Source organism: Aptenodytes patagonicus, chromosome 2 (assembly GCF_965638725.1).
Source record: "Aptenodytes patagonicus chromosome 2, bAptPat1.pri.cur, whole genome shotgun sequence".
NCBI lineage: Eukaryota > Metazoa > Chordata > Aves > Sphenisciformes > Spheniscidae > Aptenodytes > Aptenodytes patagonicus.
This window is the reverse complement of record NC_134950.1, coordinates 16,454,589-16,474,936: the sequence shown is the minus strand read 5'-3', so window position 1 is coordinate 16,474,936 and position 20,348 is coordinate 16,454,589. Positions and strand designations below refer to the sequence as shown.

Here is a 20,348-nt window from a genome sequence, read left to right as displayed (position 1 = left end):
AGCAGGATTTCCTGGAGGAGTTGTGGGCATGATGCGAAACCACGGTCCTGTGTATCAGGGATTATTTAAAGACCACCATGGACTTTGTGTGAAAGGTAGACTTCGTAACCCTGGGGTACCTATCACATTTCAGTATCAGCCTTTCTTAGGTACTTTCTCAAAGTCACTCCAATATTTGCTCCTCCTTGGGGCAGCAGAATAAAACCAGTAATGTAATGCCAGGCTGCTGGAGTATTAAAAAACGTTCAAACCCCACTGAAACAGACTTTCACTCTAAATCCTGTCATTAACTTGAATGAGTTTTGGATCACATCTAGAGTCCTTAATGTACAAGGACTGCAATAGGGCTAATCTATTTATGAAGGAGCTCCTCTCCTTTTCATGCATTTACTGTTTGGGCAATGCTGCCTTTGCCTTTCAGCCGTAATCACCAGCTGTTACTCATAGATGCTGTCAGGCCCTGTCGTGCTCTCAGAGCAGCTCAGCTCCAGATTGTTTTCCTCCCCAACCCCGCTATGGTGTAGTGCCACTATGACATTACATTCTCCCCAGAAACAATGACATGAATCTGATTTATAACTGGTGGTAAAACTTTATTATTCAAGTTTAGATGTAACAGACATCTTTGCTGCCTGAAGATTGTTTGCATAAGAAATACACCAAGAACATGTTTGTGAGTAGAAATGAACATGCACTATGAAAACCAAAAAACAAAACAAAACAAAACAAAAAACCCAAAACAAAACAAAACAAAAAACACATCCATGTGTTGTAAGGACAAAACATTAAGAGCCAACATTCTAGAGTCAAATCAGGGCTACAAGTTTAATGATGGTTTTTAGCAACATGAAGTCATTCTTTATGAAGTACTTTTTTTTTTACTTTTTTTTTTTTTCCTTTTCCTGCTGGTGAATTTTCTATAAGCTAAATTTACAATGGCATTTTGAGATGTTTCCTTTTCTCCTGTTCTCCTTCTACATAGAGCTCAGTGGCCAAAATGATAGGAAGGGAAAACTGTGGTTGCTGTTACAATGTTTATTCTAAGAATTTTACTTTACTCAGTGTACTCAAAAAACAAATGAAACTGGTATTTATCTGGCTGGCAGCCATTAAATCATTGTCTTTTATCTTCTTAAAAAGAGCTAATTTGGGGTATATGTGATTTCTATATAGGTAGCGTCTCACTGACTGCCAGCTTTCCAGAGCTGGCTGAATGAAATGAAATTGTGAGGAAGAGGGTAGGGAGGAATCCTATTCCGGGGTGAGGGAATTATGTAAATCATTCTACTTGGCCCATCTTAACTTTATATAAAAGTTTAGAAGGGATTTCTCACTTATCTATCACATTCGGGATACATTGACAAATTGCTCGCTATTCTTTGCCAAGCATAACTGTCTCCACAGAAGCAGAAGGAAATATATCTACCCTTCTGGCTGAACAGAAGTGAACTTCTAATCTCTTTGGCTTTTCCTGACCAGTATTAGGAATTAGCATGTTAAGTCAGCCAAGAAAAATCAATACAGGAGCAAGAACGGGAATATATTTAGACATCCTGGGCAAAAAGCAGATGGTAGACAACATCCTTAGCACATAAAGCAAGTAGTTATGACTACGAAGCAACACTGACCAGTTCAAAGATGGACTTGAAAGTGCGTCCCTGAACTGAGGACTAATCCACGGTTGCCAAATCAGGTCTCCCCATTGCACAACCACTACGTTTCAGCACTGTATACAATTAGTATCGTTCACTTTTGCCTTGTTGCCCCTCTAACTGCAAAAATAATCTCTCGCCCACAGCACGCCTCAACTTTTTGAGATGTCTCTATGTTCTCTCTCTTTAAAACTATCACAATATGTAGCAGTACATTTTCCAGGCAAAACCAAGATACAAGTATCCAGTGTTCCTCCCCCCCACTTTCTGGATGGTCCACGAAAAATTAAGGGGGGAGCTTCATCAGCACAGTGGCAATTAGGTGCAAAACTTCTTTTGGAAAGCACTCTGAGTTTAGCACCTGAACGCAAACTGTGCTCCAGAAAACCTTCCTCTCCCGCTGCATTAACCTAGGGGGCAGCAGCCACGAAGCGATAGCTTAGAGACGGTCCGATTTGCAGAAGATGCTGCATGACGGTTCCCCTTATACAGAGTGTTAATGGAAACATTGTTCCTGTTCTGCAATCTGATTACTGACAGGCACCACAAGTCCTCTGGTTTTCAACCATCTACTTATTTTGTGATCCAGTTTGAGATACATTTTAAGATCTCAAACTACCGTTCCTTAGTAAGAGAAGTACAACACCTTGCAGACACCGGCAAGTTGAGAACAAAGAACGATTCTTTGAAAGTTTAATTTTTAGTGCTGTAAGTTGATCGAAATGCAGTGGGTGCAGTAATTACTTGTGTGTGCTAACACTGGTTTCTACCTAGAGTTATTAAATAAGATTATTCTTTTTCAATGTCAGGCTTTATTTTGCTTTTGATTAATATCCACTGTGAGGGGGTCGGGAAGAGGGATGGAGTCACCTCTCTGTTAAGAAAAAAAAATGTGCCCCCCCCCCCGCCAATCAAAGAGAACAGGCTATGGCAAAATCCCATTTCTTACAAAGCAGAAATCTTAGAACATCTCAATATGTCATGGCAAGAACAATGAACTTTTTTCAAATTTTATTTGCACCATCTAGGTGTGCAATACTAACATTCCAAAATCTGTCTTGTTCTTTGCACTCATAAGATTTCATTTCTCCTCATCCCCAAACCCTGATATATGTGTATTTCCTGTTATCGGCCTCTGCTTCTGAGTTTAGCAAGAGGTGTTACAGAGTACAGGGTGGTGCTCAAGTCTTATAATGCGCATGTCCCCCATAAAATATTTTGCCATGAAGATGCAGCTTCCATCAATGAAGAAGCCACAGGAACTGGTAGGTCTTAGAAGAAGTAAGTCAAACCAGTAACTATTGATAATTGGCAGGCAGCTACCTCTGAAGCTGATAAAAATCACTGCTTAGTGAGTCTAACATGTTTCTTGGAAAAGCTGAAAAGGACACACACTGGACCCTGACATAACAAAACGAGGGCAATCTATTTCAGTCCCCACAGAAAAAAAAGAAACAAAAAAATACCCAACAAAAATAAATCCACAAAAACCAAGTCAGAACTTATTATTGGAGAACAATAGTAAAAACATAACCAGACTTTGTCCGGCACTGGTATCAAGCAGGAGATTCATCTAAAAAATAGAAGAAGAAGAATGTGGCCCAATATCCTTTGCTAACCTAGAACACTATTGAAGGGTTATAGAACTCAATCGCGAACAGATTGAGCGGGACTTTCCGTACGCTGCTTACCAGTATAGAAGCAATGGGTGTAGCAGGAAGGAATGCGAGCCTAATGCTGAACAATAGCCTGTCTGTGCCTAATAAATCAGAGAAACTGTGCAATAACGTTTCATCTGTGCGAAAATGTAACACCTAAAATACTGCCAAGGTCAGCAAGACCTTTGGTGATCAGCTGTGTAAGTGCTTCTCATGCATGGTGATGTTCGTTGCCGGCTGCTTTAGGCACATTATTTTTCAAAAGACTATCAAAGTGCTGGACGTTTAGGCCAGTTCCTCCCTGGTTTTCCTTTTGCCAACCCCTATAAGACATTTCCTATCACCTCTCCTTTTATCTTCCACCTCCCTGTCTATCTGGTTAAGTATCTTATAAGTGCACCAAATTCTAGAAGGGAGAGTGGTGAGATTCAGGTAAGTTAAATACAAGAACTTTTTTTTTATGATGCTTTAGTTTCAATTACATGAAAATCTGAGAAAGGCGGCATGTAAGTGAGATCAGAATAGGACCCTTTACATATAATGTCAAGTGAGGACTTAGTCCAGAGATATTTTTATAGAACATTTTAAAAAATAAAATGCATGAATGGAGAAATAAAAGACAACATAATATTGGAAAGACATTTTAAACTTCATTCGCTGCAACATTCACGAACCAGTTGAGCTACACCTGCCATCCAACCATAAGGAACTAAGACCCTGCACTGCGAAAAAGAAACAAACCCAAACAAAACAAAAAAGCAACTGCATAATATTGTAAAAATGGAGTGCAATGCTACTACAGAATGCAATAAAACATCAGTGCTGCATCGTCAAACAGCACTTATCAAAATAATTTCTGAAATGTTTCTTCTGAAACACAGACAAAGCAATAAAAAGAGGATATATGTTTATCATTTTAAGCATAACAATGTGAGTTAAGAGCTTAAGAATACAAAAGTACTTGGAATGAATAGTGCTACCCTTTTTTTCCTAAGTAGGCATAAAAATATTTTCATTTCCTTCTTGTTTTTCCATACCATTAATATCAACAAATTTCATTCATTTCATGTTATCGTTTACAACTTTAATGCACACACACAGAAAAAAAGATACCTACTGCAATAGAAATAGTTGCTTCATTACCTTGTTTGCTACATTTGCAAATGTAAACAGCGAGGCAGAGCCAGAACTGACTCTAATGCATGATGGAATATCTTTGTTGCATACGTACACTGTAGAAAATAATTATTCAATATGTCAGGCACCATTATTTGAAATGTAATACATTAATATTTACTAGAAAAATAAGGTTTTTTCTATTTGTTCTCCCAACTTCTTTAATGAAATAAGTTAATCTGACAGTGCATCCAGTAGCTTGTAATATCTTCTACATCCCTGTGGCAAAATAATAAACTACTGGTTGGGACACTATAATGAAAATGATTAAAGTCAGTTCTTGTACACCCTTGTAGCAAGCATGGAGGCTCGTCTAACAGCACCTTTAACCAATTATTTAATATTTAGTTATTTAGCCCTATTTCCCTGAGCAGTTATGCTGAGGAGCTTTCCCTTCATGGATAGTTTTTACAAAGCTTTAAGTATTAAAAAGTACTATGAAGACATTTAATGCTACTTAGCAAAAGCTGGTATAAGTCTACTGAAGGGATTGACTGGTATGTATAGCAATGTTAAGCCTGTGGAGAAGTAACCTTAGACTTTAAGGTTTAGAAATGTAATATATTAAAAATATATTAAAATAAAATACAGCAGGTTACCTTGTTCTATGCAAATTAAACCCGGAGTGTGGCTTCTGTATTAGAGACTTCACTTGCACAAAATGCTTCTCCTAGACTAAAGTGTGCCAGAAAGAATGTAGTGATAAAATGGTAGCTAAAAATCAGCTGAGTCTGAGAAACATCTAGATGAAATTGCTGCCAAAGCTTTGAGGACAAAATGATCCTAAGGCATGTTGTAGGGCAGAAATTAGCCCAAATTAAAGAAAAGAAAATGACCTTTTAACATCTGTATATTTAACAAGTCTAGTTCTTATATACAATGTGCATATGTTCACTATACCCCTGCAGCAGTATATACATATACACATCTTTGCACTCTTGCCAGTTATGTCTCTTACACAATAGCAAAGGTATTAATTGTCCGGTAAAATTTTCTCAAGGTTATTCGCCATGATTCACTGCATTCTGGCTAGCTTTGGTGGGCCGTGTCCCATATAATTATCTTCTCCCCCTTCTGGCCACCATCCAACTGTTCTTTTTTTCTTGGTAACCCACTCATTTAAAAGGGAAAAAAAAAAAAAAAGAAAAAAAAGGAAAACAATAAGAAAAAGGAAAAAAAAAGAAAAGAACAAGGGATTTAATATTGGATAAGGCATGCTCTCTATATGAAGTGCTTTATAGGTCTTCACAAGACATTACAAGCTATTGAATTCCCATCAAGGAAACCTATTTCTGTTTAATTGTGCTAAGTGCTAAGGTTTACTCTTTAGGTTTTCCATTCTTTTCAGCTTGTGCATTGTTCCTGTGTAGGCCCCTCTGGATGTGAGTTGTGAAGTCATACTTGTCCGTGCAAAGATGCTGGCATATGCTGCACTGGAAAGGTCCACTGTCACCATGGCAACTCATATGCAAAGCATACATCACTTCATCCAGAAAGACAATGCCACAGTGCACACACTTGGTAGAAAGTTCATCTTGAGTACTTCTATCAACTTTCTCTGTTTTTACTACATTCAAGGGACCTTCATTTTTTACGTTTGGTGGTGCCTTACTCTTTTCCTTGGAGGCACCATTTGCAGTTGGCCCAGGTCTGGAATGCTTTATCGCCAAATCTAGAGGAATGTCATTGTCTGATCCGACAGCTGAAAAATGAGGAGGCAGATTAAAGGTGGGATAAGGCACATAGTTTTGGCAAGGATTTGGTAGGCCAGGCACATGACTCAAGTAGTGTGGATTCCCAGGAACAGACAGCTTATATTTACTCCAGAATCTCAGCCAGTCAGCTTCACTCTGAAAGTCATTGTGTACAAATGGAAGTCCAAAAAGTGGGTACTGGTATTTTTCAATAGGGCTTCCAGGTGGTGAATAGTTTGGGTGTTTCGCAGGTCTCATGTATTTTTCTATTGGGCTGCCTCTCTCTGAGCTTCCTTTCCCTTCTGATATCGATGAACTGTTTCCTGGGTCTCCAGTACTTTCCTGAGGACTTTTTATCTGAATGTGCAAAGGTTGCATCCTTTTGTGAATATCCAGAGTTTGGCTGACCAATATCGGCTGCTGAGCAGAATGGCTTTTAGTCAATGAACCTGGGGCCTCATATTTACTGAGGCTGGGAAGCTGAATTTCTCTCTGATGACCTTCAGGTAAATGATCCTCTGACCTCCTCTCTAAGGGGCTTCCATTGACTTGTTCCTCACTGCTACCCCTCTGCTGTTTGTTTAGCTGCTCAGCCTGAAGTGCCTCCGGGTTAAGGCGCTTTCTTGTTCGTCTCCTAATGATCTGCTCACCATTGTTCTGCTTAATGATGTTTAAAGGCCTGGGAGTCTGCATGGAACACACACATAATGAACAAAAGGAAAAAAGAAAGACACATTAAACAAATCTGCGAGACCACGCTCATGCAAATTTATATTTTCTTTTGTGAAGAGCTGTATTACAAGAGTTTTATGGGAATGACCCAATTTCAACCCAAATACTGGTTCCTGGCCCCTCATGCTAAAAGTAAACTATGAATTGGTTTGTTTTATCAAACTAAGTCAACTGCCTTAGACATACTATACCTGTTTACTTAAAAAGGAATGAAGTATTCAAGCTGTCAAAGCATTTAATACCCCTTACTTCTGAAAAATTCTGGGGGAGACGTGCTGAAAGTGGGTGCTGAGAGCTGGGGATGAGGTGGGAGATGCACGGCCCTATGCACTAGCATTACCGTATGCACCATGTCATCAGGGCTGGTATCGGGCAGGGGTTTGTACAGATCACACTATGACAAGAATTGAGTAACACTTACCTTGATACCCACACCCTTTGACACGGACAGAAAATGCAAGCAAATACAGGGCTTGCTGACTACCACTGCTGTCACCTAGCAAAAGGGCTGCAGGTCCACTGTGGTGGTGAGTGGGATGATGGTGGCTGGAAAGGGACTAAGAAAGATGGAGAAGAAAGCCCAGGAAAACTTTTCCTATGCACAAATAGGTCTAACTGGGACTTTGGTACTAACTCCCTCTCCTTCATCCCTACTGTACTTCTTTCTAAATGTTACTGATGTTGTGCTCCTAAGTCATGAGGGAGAGAAGGTGTCCCCTGAAGGTGGGAAAAAAGCGCCTGCAAAGAAAAAAGCATCGTGGAAGAGGCAGAGGCAAGAACAAAGTAAGGACTTCTGTTTCCATTTGCTACTTCCCCACACCAGCTCAGGGTAGGTGGCCTATTTGGACGAGAACTGAAAATACTTTTGTGTGAAGAAAAAAAATAGTACAAGGAAGGACAGCAGCCAGGCCTCTTTGAAAGACCCATCAACAGGAAGGCAATGGTATGTGAATGAAAGATGGTGCTGTAACGTCGGTATGTGTTGCTCTACTGGGCAGATGTTAAAACAACAAAAACTACCTAAAAGTCATTCAGTTTGGTGTGCTGGCAGTTGCCATTTGTCTCATCCAAATGCACACATAATCCTACTTTGGTTGGAGGCCAGAAAAGTGCCCCCCACAGTATTCCACTTATATGTTTATTTGGAAATTTTCTTTTTAACATTGTTTTAAAGTGCAGATTAAATTTTGGCGTACAGTCAATATCCAAAACAATGTGTACCTTGAATGTAACATAATTTATATATATTCATAACTTTGAATTAATATAAAAATATCCAGAGCTGGAAAAGCGCTCACTCTATTATATGTAGAGATCTAGTTTCTCTCTTGACTTGCCATCTTCCTCTCCTCTTTCACCTATTTATTTCCCTGAGGTCGGTTTATTCTTAATGGTTAACTACATTTTAGACAGTGCAGCTACTTGCTAAGATTTTACCTTCTATTAAAACTCTGAATGAGAAGAAATATACACTTTGATTTAGATTTTTAATAAGCAAAATTTAAACTTAGCAGAAAAACAGCACCTGAACCAGCCTCAAACAGATCAAAGTTGAGGCAAAATCATGTTAGATAAAATTAGAATATTTTCTATGTAAATTCTATGCAAATAAATTTTATAGTTTGCAGAATCAATAGCCAATTAATATGCATAAGCATATACTCATTATTACAAGCTCAGTATAATTTCCTCACCTTTTTATGACAATTGTATCACTGTCATACTGACATGCTGTGTGAGATCTTACAATACTGTTGATGTTGCTCTTATTAAACTTTTATTTATACACTACAGACCATTTTCATACGGCTTCCAGATAATCTTTCAGCAGTTTGGAAATTCTTTTAGTCTTACTCTTCATGCCACAGGTATGGAGTCTGATCGTGGAAGTAGTTAAAAGAAACATCTTCATACCTGTGATTAAGGACCCTCACACACTTGTTTGCAGCTCTGGCTCTTCAAAGGTACATGCCATTAGGAGTTAAAGGCTGTAGGTCCAACTTAAAAATTCTTCAGCATGCAGATGACTGTACTCATCTGACTAGCTGATTAAAACAGATTACTCAATGGAGTAAAGTTACTTACATTTTCCTTATTCATAGTAGTAAGGTGCAGATAGATATACACTTTGTATCTGTACACTTCTGTATTTGGCTGCAGCTAAGGCAGACAGAAAAGTTTAAGCTCTCTTCTTGATTTTCAGTGGGGCATTAAATTTAGAAAATAGTGAAAACATTACCAGAACTTTACTTTTAAAATGCTCTATGTCAGATCCTTAATTATATGTTATACATAATATCTTGAGTATGATCACAAAGATTTTTCTGCCATCTCTGTATCAACTGGCAATCTCCCTACCCCAACTATATGAGTAATTAAAAAAAAAAAAAAAAAAAAAATTCAACAAATAGTTCATTAAATTATTGTGATTAGACTTCCTAGATACCATGGGAAATTGGAGTGATCTCTCCACTAGAAGATCATGTATGTCTAATCCTAGAATAATGTGCTGTAAATCCTCACTGAAGTAGCCTGAGGATGTGGCCAAGGAATCACTATGGAACAAAATCTAGTTTTCCATGACCAAGTTAGAGCTATTAAAAAATGAGGAACAGCACCACAGTAATAATGGTCAAATTCATGATTCTAGGGAGACAAGGGATATACCTTTCTCTGTCAGCAAATGTGAATATTGTGTATATGTTTGCAGTGAACTGCATTTTTTTCACTAAAACTATTTTAATAATTGACCGTTGGAATATTATTACACATTTCTTAACATAGTTGTCTGCATTAGAGGAGAGAAATGTGAAAAACCTTACAAGTTTAATGCAAATGACCCCTAGATAGGTTGAACATTTTTGAAAACACGTTGAAAAATTATTCAAGGGTATCATAGAAATGGAAATGTGACTTATAGCAGAAATCACTACCATGTTAACAGTTGTCAGTCACTACCACCTAGTAGTATCTGACAGACCATAGATTTTTCTTCTTATTAAATACAAGTAAAAAAGGGACCTTAGAGATAAGTGTATTATAGACATTCTTGAGTTAATGAGGACAGTAGTTCTAGATAGTGATAATCCAATCAAAAGGGAGCTATGAAATGTGCAAACCTACTATAGGTGAATTTTACTTAGCCGTGTAGCATAATTTAGTTTAACAGGGTGGCTCACAGAAGGGAACAGTTCTATTCCCATGAATTTTTATAGTTTCAGACATTTACCTAATAACTGCGTCATCCTAGACTCCTTAATTCAAAAACATACATGACAATTACTTACTGTAATTTTTCATGAAGCGCAGACAGGCAGACAGATAAAAGAAACTTTCATCTTTCTGGTGTCAGTCTAAAGAGCATCCCTTTGCATGGGACTGTCTCAAAAGGTGTCCCAAAGGAGAGATTTGTTTGATTGTTTCAGACTCCAACTTACAATGGAGTCGCTATCGTGCCACAGCAGAGTGGAGGCTCAATTTGCGTTTGTTTGGTCAAACTTCAATTGAAGATATTAATGTCAAATGTCCACTGAATGACAGCTTATTGCCATGCTTGAACAGTGGAGCTAAAAGATAGTGTCAGCTTCTTGCTTTCTATATGCATAAAATAAAGTTTGACGTTGTATTGCTAATTATTATTGTTGGAAGCACACTAGTTTGTTCCTACTGGTTCGTAAGAATTATCTGTGCTACATGTTTGAATTCAAAACTGATTCTTGTAGCTTTTATCTATTCAATAAGTTATACCAATAATCACAATAAGGTCCAACACTAGAGTTTAGAAAAATATATTAAAAAAAGGGAAAATGGGGGCTGTGGATGGAAGTTCTACAAATAACTGGACTCAAACGTCAAATTAACGTTAAAAAGCCAAACTGTCCTCCTTAAAATCTTTGTGGATGCTCACCACTGATGAATTTCCTTAAATTAGATTATTATATCTAGAACTTTGAGATCTCTCTAGGAAGATGATACTTTCAAAAAGACCTGGCCAAGATGCTGGCCAGAGATCGTGCATTAGTCCATGTTCTCCTGCTCAGATGCTCTCTGACTGGCTGGGTTGTTCTGAAGCTTAAAAACAGTTACTGACTTCAGAATGACATGGCATGTCACTGTGTTTGCATTTGTACATGGCAAACAGAGCTAACCTTTCAGACTGGTGATGGTCTTGCTGCTTTCAAAAACTGGAATCTTCTTCTTTTTTATTAAGTGGTCTGGACAGGATCTTGAGTAGACAGGATTGTTATATGGCCTGTACACAAGACCAAGGGTAAAATTCACAGAAACTATTAATTGATTTAGAAGCTTATGCCTCAAATTTAAAGAGAGATAGGCATAGGCACTTGGGAGTCTTAATGCATTTGAAATATAGTTTCCTAAGTGGCTTTTTTATTTTTGAAAATGGAATTTCTGAAAAAAGTTTTTAAAAATATGCACTCTCAGTCACAACATAGATTTCTGATTTGGGCTCTAAGCCTAAATTGTTATGTTGCCTTGGCAAACTCCCAAAGGCTGCCTCAGTTTCTATTTCTGAAAAATAGTAACACTTTTTAACTTCATGGGCATGTTGTAAAAATTAATTAATTAGAGTCAAATCCTCATCACCTGACTCTCCCATGTACTTCTATTAAAGATAGCAGGGATAATATTTAACTAGTGGGTCTTAATCTAAAAGATTCTGAGCATTTTGGCATTGATCCAAGGAAACACTTAAGCATGGCTTTCCTGGACCTGGACCAGAGCATTCAACATCTTTCAGGATCAAGCCAAGTGTCGGTAAGATGAAAAGCAATATAGACGGTCCATGATTATTACTCATTCCCTGCCTGATCCTGAGGGATGGTGAATCTTCCCCTCGCCAAGTGATGAGTGCCATCAAGTGAGTAGCTTCCTTGTTGAGTTATTTCAGAATCCTCCTGCAGACTATAAGAACTGTAGATGAAAGAACAAAAACCCCCACCACCCCATATCTCCAGGAAATTTACTGTCAAGAATAAAGGGGGGAAGAGAAGTGAAAGAAAACAAAAACCACAGCAAGGGATATTTTTGATATCGATGTGATGTCTAACTTTAAGGATCTTTTTTTTATTATTATTATGAACATGAGGGCTCTTGAATTTAGAGAGCTTTCATCACTACATATTGTATGCCTTTAAATGGAATTCCCAGAAAAGAAATACTTTTCCCCTTATTTTGTATCAAAATAATTAAATGCATCACTGGTGATCTCAAACATGTCTACCCACAGCATCCCAGCCTGTTTCATAATGAATCACATCTGATCCCAAAGTGACCATACTGCAAAACCCTGTTAGGAAATTAACTGCAGGCCAGGGAGTGGTACTAATCACACCAGACAAGACCACAGCTGCCCAGCTTAGCTGTATAACCCCTTTTTTTCTGAACAAACCAGTAAGTTCTTCCTACCGAGTGAAGCTTCTGGTAGAGGCCACACGCATTGCATACATATCCACCATTTGCATTCTTTCGCCAGAGAGAGGTCTTTGTGGTCAGGCAATTGGCACAAAAAACACCCGAGCCTCTACGTCTCTGAAATAGGGAAGAAAAAGAAAAAAAAAAAAAAACCACACAGAAAAAAAAACAGGTCAGAGGTGAGTCACATGAGCTGCGGAGTTAGGACAAATCAACACAGGAGTTTTGTCTCTAGACTGGCAACAATGACAGTATAAAACCACACTGCCCATAATGAGGTCAGGTTCAATTGTGCTTAATAGGCACCACTGATTTTCATTATAATTAACCCTAGAGTGATGGATGAGGTGTGTGAAACACCAAAGCCTTTTCAGAATAACAGCTTTAACTTTTTGAACTTCAGGTTTTGTGCATTTAATGATGGTTTCTAAACAGCAAATTCTGAAAAACCCCTCTGGAAGCTGACAGAGAACATTCTGTAAACTTCTCCTGGTTTGTTCATTGCATTTCACAACAGATTCTTTCTTTTTAGTTTGCTTGAATTTAAAGTGTGATCAGTAACAAGAATTCTGAAACACCACCACTTCAGTTAATTACAGTTTGTATCTGCGTCATACTAATTCCTTTAACAGATATTATACTTCATTAATTGAATACATGATATTCAGTTCCAGTCTTTCCCATTTACTTCTGAAATCAGTATAAGCTACCATATATTTCCCACAGCCCACTAAGAATGAGGAGTAACCCCTGCCAAACAAATAAAAGTACAGTATTCTTAATGAGACCTCTTTTGAACTTCACCCGAAACCCCAGAAAACACTGTCTCATCGATGGATAGATTTATTTATTTTATTTTATTTTAGTCATGCAAAGGAAGGCATAGTACAACTTTCCTAAATACAAATTGATTTTTAACCAGACTGAGCTGTGCATTCATCAGCTTTCATAATGACCCAGGAATATTTAAAAGTAGACACGTTTATGAGTCCTGCTCATTAAATTCTTTCTATGGAGTAATGATTTCATTAAACTTCTCATTTAAACAAAAGTCAGGCTGTGTTTGTGGGCATAAATACTAATAAGCAGGAAACAGAATTCTTTTGCTGAAAAGAAAATCTGAATTTAAACTCTGTTCCCTTTTTGCAAAGGAGAAAAATCAATAAGAAACCTTCAGCATCTAAGATAAGAATGGGTGAGTACAGGGAAAAACAGCCTGGGTGAAAACTAATTTTATTATAAATTAAAAATTACTAACACTATAAGTCAAAATTTCAGGGTTTCATAAAATTTAAGTAATTTATTTAACTTTAGTCCATACTGTAGAAGACTGGTATTCATGCCAAAAAAATACAATGGTTATAATTGTACTCTGATACATTTCAAATGGAAAGCTTTCTGCAGACATAATTTTGGCTTCAAGACTGGAACACTTTCTTGGCATTGAAAGGGCATTTGATTCATCGGGTGTTTCACAATGTATCACTAAAAAGACCTGGTGAGCAGCCAGTTCCCTATAGGGTAATTTTTCCATCCAGATGCAAGTGCTATCAGAGGCCCTCGTCAGCTAAACTAATTATGATCTTGCGTTTGCTGATGCCTGCTCACTCTAACATTCGACATCCTACATTAATCATCAATACAAGGAAAATGAATGAAACGTAAAGAAACTAGGGCTGGTAAGCTACACAGCCATAAAAATCTGAAATGAGTGCAATAATTTAACAAGATTGGGGAAATTTTTTTAGTGAGCACAAAGTCAGGCTAACAATTGCCCTTTTAAACCAAGAACACAATTTCATTAGTACAGCAGGTTCTGCTACTTTAAGGTGTTACAATAAAATTGAGATTGTCGTCAAGATAATCTCTCTCTCACCCCCTTACATCATCCCCTACTTTGTCTCTTAAATCAGAAGCAGTAATATACTACGTTTTTCTCAATTTGACTAGGGGGAGAACTAAACGGTAGTTGATGTCCTTCAGCAAACATCTAACTAGTTGTGTATATGAGATGCAGCTCACTGTGAAGTCACGCTCGCCTACAAGTAAATTGAAGCTCCCAATTCTTTTTGTGGTTGCATATCCTTGCACAACTTCACCTGGCTGCTGAAATATTTTTCTTAGGAGTACAATAAAGCTTCACTGAACTAACCCCAATTTGGTCCACTTGAAGAGCGAGAAGTTTCCAAGTGGAAATGACTGTATATGGCCAGGATTCAGATACAACTGCAGAACTGTTCCTTTCCATTCCCACTTTTTGTCTGTCGGCCTATGGCTTCTTGGTCTGGTGTATTAACCAAGTGGAGTCTTAATCTGAGTCAGACTTTCCACCCTTTCATTTCTGTTTGTGTTCCTTGAATTTGGGAAATACCCTCTACAAAGTCATGGAAGACTTTTAAAATATATAGAGCGCGGTCTAGTTTATACGCTGTGTTTGTACACACCTGAATGGTGACCGAAGGTGTAGTAACACTGAAATCTTCATTGAATGCTATGGAACTAGTGTATCTTTAGAACATTGACAAAAGTAACTCATTTCTTCTCTCTTTCTTAAAGAAAGATCTGATTCAAACTGGACATTAGTTCCAATGAAATAATACAATCACTACAGCTCACAACAATCTACAAAATACCTAGTAGTAGCTGAATGTATCAAAAACCTATACCTGTGTTTGTTTAGTACTTACAAACTATTTATCTGTTTAAAATTTCAAAGTAGTCCAGCTACTAGTCCTTCCCTAAATTTAACACGAAGTGTGCAAATTCATCTTACATGCTGCTCTAAGCATTGCATCTTATCTTTCTTTACCTTCTCTTATTTCTGTATTATTTAAGGACCTTACAGAATAATCAACAATGATTATTCCCCTACATAAGTAAGTGTTCCAACATAGATTACATATACTAATGAATTAAGAATTAAACCACCTCTGGAAAAACTTAAATGCTGTTACTTTGTTGAGCTTTTTGGTTATGAAACAGCTTTTTACAGTGGGGACACACAGCTTTAGAATGGATTTCCTGGGGTGAAACAGGACTGTGGCAGAATTGGACTAAATATTCTTGACTCCCAGATCCCACTAACCACAGAACGGACCTGCTTGTCAAAATACACCTGAAAAATTCTGATGATGTCTGCAAGAAAAAATGGAGGCTGTTTTTAAAAGCCTACAATGTCTGTAGTCCTCTTCTCTTAAACCAATACAGTTTCTTAAAAAAGGAACAAAAACCTAGGCCTTTATTTCCCATATACCAAGTTTTATAAAAGTTGTTGGCCAATAGAAATTATCTGAATTTTTGTTTTGTGCTAAATTTTAATTAGTGATGATACTTCTTCTGCATGAGTCTGTCTGGCTTTGCATACTCAGCATTTGTACTAGTCAATATTAATGGCCAATATTGCTGGTTTTCTGGGTAGTCTCGCAAAGGAACAGGCACTTGAACTCCAATCCAGCAAAGTCTGCGCAACAGCTATGGACCACAGCCTCCATAAAACCCAGCCACGTGCTGAAGTGCTCTGCTAAGCACCACCCTAGCCAACAGTTTCAAGAAATCTGTTATGGAACCTTTTGCTCTTTTTCAAATGTGAACACATACTTATCACAGTAAAATAATCTCTTAAGAGCAGCCCAGAAGAGGTGGGTTGACATTACTAGTCATGGCAGTGTTTGAGCCACAGATAAAAAGGTTTCAGTCTGCGATCAATGCCACTAGCACTAACTGGAGTTATCCATGAAAATTTCCTACACATCCTTGGAAGAATAAGCCAAAAAGGTCTAAATAACTAAAATATGTATCTACTAAGTCAAGCTTCAATCATCTGGAGCCTTATAACCACTACATTACAATCCCAAATCCTGAAGGGGCCAATGCAGTGAAGAGCCTGTCTCTATTTCCATTCCAGTTCCTAGGTCTGGGCGTTTAATATCAGGGTTGTCTCAAATCGCGTTGGGCTGAAACTCGGCACATGTTTTTGTCAGCCCAGATGTAACTTTTTTTTATTATTATTTTCTTTTTTGGTACTGAAAACCTTATTTAAATCAGTTCAGCTGTTTATAATTTGAAGATTGGCCAAAACTGGGGGGTGGGGGTCAGAGGGGATTTCCAGTTTTTCAGATAACTTTCTAACAAATCTACAGTCATAGTGGCTTTGCTCTGGGGAAAAAAAGTATGCACACATTTTACTGTTTTAGTAGTAGCAAAGCAACAAGTGGATTATTATTTTTATGTAGCTAAGCTATGAAAGTTTGTAATTATTCACTGAACATGTATTGCAGATCTCTCTACTAACTGTTTTCCCTCAGTAAGACCCACGCTGAAAGCATGTAATTGCATAACAACCCTTGATATGCAGAGTATTTACTCACATTTTTTATGGTTTCATATCTTGACCGTTTCAAATTGAACAAGTCTGAAACTTGGTATACACATCGTCAAGCCTGAATGCCTAATTTTTTTTTAACTCCTTAAATGATTTTCACTAGTTACCAGCATTTCACTAAAACACGGAAATTATTCGTAGTGCTTTCTGCTAAGCAATGAAACAGCAGAGAATACCATAACAAGTATTTCGCTCAGGCATGTTGAGAGGATCAGGCCTTTGTTTTTCATAAAAACTACTTTAGATTTAAAAAAGATGACTCTACAGTCTACATGATTTCAAACTTTGTAGCTGTGTAGAAGTGTCACTACACTACACAGTTACACAAAAAATATTTAAAAATGTACTGAACTTTCAGTTATTATTTCAGTGGAACTTCATGTAGCAAAATCTATATTGTAAAAGCACAGCCAAAAACTGCTCAGGAACTGTGGCTTTTTAGCTAGCTAGACTAAGCAACAGTGCCTGACACTCTGCTAGTGCCAAATACATCCTGTTTTCAAAATTTCTGCCAGAAGATGCTTTTAGAAACTCAAATAGGCTCCACAAGCGTCAGCCAAGCATTTTTCTTACATCACCCTCTTGGTTTGGACACAACAAAACTTGTCTTTTTGCTGATTACTTTCACTTCCCCATCACAACAACGATATGATGAAGCCTGAGTGGATTTTTTTACCATCTCTGGCTTTCCTACTGTGCCAGAAACAGAGCACGTTGTAATCTTGGCTCCAGAACACGAGGTGCAGAGAAATCATAAATGTTACCCAAGAATAAGCATATGCCTGACCTATTTCCAACGACAAAGTCGGGGACTACAACCATACATGCCTCACTGAAAAAAAAGGCAAAACACTGGCTTTGGATGCTCTCTGGCAACGCGGGAGGTCCAAAAGGGAGGCACCAGGAAACCTGCACATGCTCGGTTCAGTATGAGCCAGGTGACCCGCTGGGGAGAAGATCAATTGTAAGCAGCTGGTCTCATACCTGTAATTGTCGGGCTGCTACCACACGGTTCAGAAAAATAGTGTAATGCAGTCATGGTTACATCTGTATATGTGGCATTTGCACTGCCGTGAGTATTTAGGAGTTTCTTGTTTCATACCTGCTAGGTCTTTCCAGGTATTGTCCTCCTTATATGAGGAGGTATTTAGTTCTCTTGAGTTTGGGTGAGGCTCACATTAATTGAAGTTTAAAACCTGGGCAGCAAGGCAGCATCCGGATGTTGGAGTAAGCGCTACTTTCTGGTGTTTAGGATGGGAAAAGAATCTTTCAGCCCTCATTTCTTTTGGCTGCAGAGGCACTCAGACCTTTCTGAACGTGTTTAATCAAAACTGCTTTCTCTCTCAACCATGAAAACAGCCACAACTATGTCCCTGTGAAGTTTCACATTTTAAAATTTTAGTTGCTTTTGCTGTAACTATGTCTAAATTAAAAAGAAAGTCACTGGGTTTTCTTCCCTTTGTAACTTGGACAGCTTTCAGGAATAGACCAGGCACAGCAAATATTCGGCCCCAAAGCATAAGTTGTCAGAAAAAGCGAAACACATAAAGCAGAGTGTTAAAGTAGAAGTTGTTTTCAACTTTAACTATGAGTTAACAGATGCCTCTTGAAGTCAATTTAATGTGCCAAATCCAAACTCTTCATCTAAGACATTTTCAAGAACAATTACATTAAAGAGCTGCATTTGAAAGACGCGTAAGAAAGAGGTCAGGGAAGGCAAGGTAGGAAGAAAGTAAAAATGTCAAGAGGAAAGTTAAAATTACACACCTAATTCATATAAAAAGTTTAGTGGAATTTTTAATGCTCTATTGTGACAGCATCTTTTTATGATATATGCCGTATTACAAACTTTTAATGAGAGGAATCGGGGGGGCTTAGAGAGGGAGAAAAACCCAGACACTAAATTAAACATTACTACTAGCACAGACTTTCAGAATCCTACCCCCGATCCCTTAGGGAGAGTAAATATTTTAATGTGCGTGTAAAACGCAATTATTTTTTATCAGCAGCAAAATTGCAGATGAGTAGATTTTGTCCCAGCATTTGTAGCATTTCTCTGCATTTTGTAAAGCTACCTTAGAGACAACAGCATTCACTACTCAAAAAAAAACCCACGCCAAAAAACAGGCAGCGAACTACAGTCTCTTTGTGTCTTACTAACCAAGAAGAATTTAGTAAGATATTAGTTTAGGATGTCATGATTGCTACCAAAGTAAAACAATGGCTGATCAAAATAAATTATTAAATTAAGAAAAACATAGCTATGCAAAGAAGCCACTAAATCACTTGCTGTTGGATCTCTTCACTGCCGTCACCTCCTCACCTTTATTTCCTCCCCCAAGCTAAAGCTGACCCAAACTTTGCCACTGCGCTGGAAGGGAACCAGCTTCGGGCACCCACCTTCAGCCAGAGCCTGAGCTCCACAGGCAGGAATTTACCATCGCTTTAATCATCTGTTAAGAGGCACATGCAACTATGGGATCACATAAATAATCACAATACACTTTACAATGACTTATTAATTTTCATTCATTTGAGCATTTATCAGTGAAAATTATGTCGTTCACAGTGTATCTCCTTGTTAATCCAAACAGGGTTGAAAGGTAATTTCAGAGTTTCCTCCTTAAGAAATGCAGTGGCACAAATATGAAACAATAAAACTTTTTCTGCAGGTTAGACTTCCTTGCCACAGTTAGTGGCAGTTGATTTTTAAACACTGTGTGTTAAAATTATATGTGATCTTCTGTTGGACCAAATACATATACACAGACTAAATCAATACACATATACATATTTATGGTATGAGGCATTTGTAATGAACACTGAGAAATATTTTCTGGTGGAACTATATGTTAGTCTGGTTTGCAAAGAGTTAAATATTTACTTAATCATTCTACACAAAATATGATTTTTTAGAAAGCAGTTTTCTTCAACCACCTTTTACTAGATATAATGTATTTTTAAGGTCTTATCCTTCAACTTGCACAAGCTGATCATCCTTAAATCTCTTCCAGTGCCTTAAACAGCAGCTACCACGCTATGATGTGATCTCGCTTCTGGTGTATTTTGCCACTGACTACCAGCAGTACAACACAGACCTCCACGGAGGCAACCCAAAAATTAATTTAAAAAGTTTTATTATCACCAATAACAAAAAAAAAAGCGCAACCTGGAAACTTACATTTCCTGCACAATAATGACGTCATTTTGCAGCAACTGAAACCTATTCAAGAGGAATAGAAATTCTGTCTCCAATAACTCACCGAGTCAATTACACAGGAAAGTACTGTAATGGGCTGTCCCCCGTCAAACAGCTCACGTACACGACTTCCTTCTCAATTACCAACTTGTCTGCACTGCCATCTGTAAAAACGAACGCATACCTTGTGCTGCCAGTTTCTGCTCTTGCACTTCCATTAGTGGAACTGGCTGCAGCTGCTTAAGAAGAAAGCCCTGATTGTCTTTGTTTTCCCCCAGTGTAGCACCATTTTTCTCCTTTCCTCCTGTACATTGACTCAAGGTAACGTGCTATCTCTGCTGAGGTGTGCCTGTGAGTATTTAAACTACAATCTGCCTAAATTTGTGTCCTGTTTTCTTTTCACAGTTTATCACCTAACACAGT

The 20,348-nt window shown here is 37.9% G+C and overlaps 1 protein-coding gene across 4 annotated transcripts in view; it reads right to left on the bottom strand.

Annotated features, from left to right (window-relative positions):
- Positions 1–572: 572 nt before the first annotated feature.
- The window catches only part of TRPS1 (transcriptional repressor GATA binding 1), a 218,102-nt gene continuing 198,326 nt past the window's right edge, over positions 573–20,348 (bottom strand). For all 4 annotated transcript variants that reach the window (XM_076329209.1, XM_076329212.1, XM_076329210.1 and 1 more), the window contains 3 exons: positions 12,340–12,462; positions 5,086–6,867; positions 573–4,542 (listed from right to left, as the gene is read on the bottom strand). In XM_076329209.1, coding sequence (XP_076185324.1) covers positions 5,806–6,867; positions 12,340–12,462 — 1,185 coding nt within the window. In that variant the 3' untranslated portion in view covers positions 573–4,542; positions 5,086–5,805. The remainder of the gene's footprint in view (positions 4,543–5,085; positions 6,868–12,339; positions 12,463–20,348) is intronic.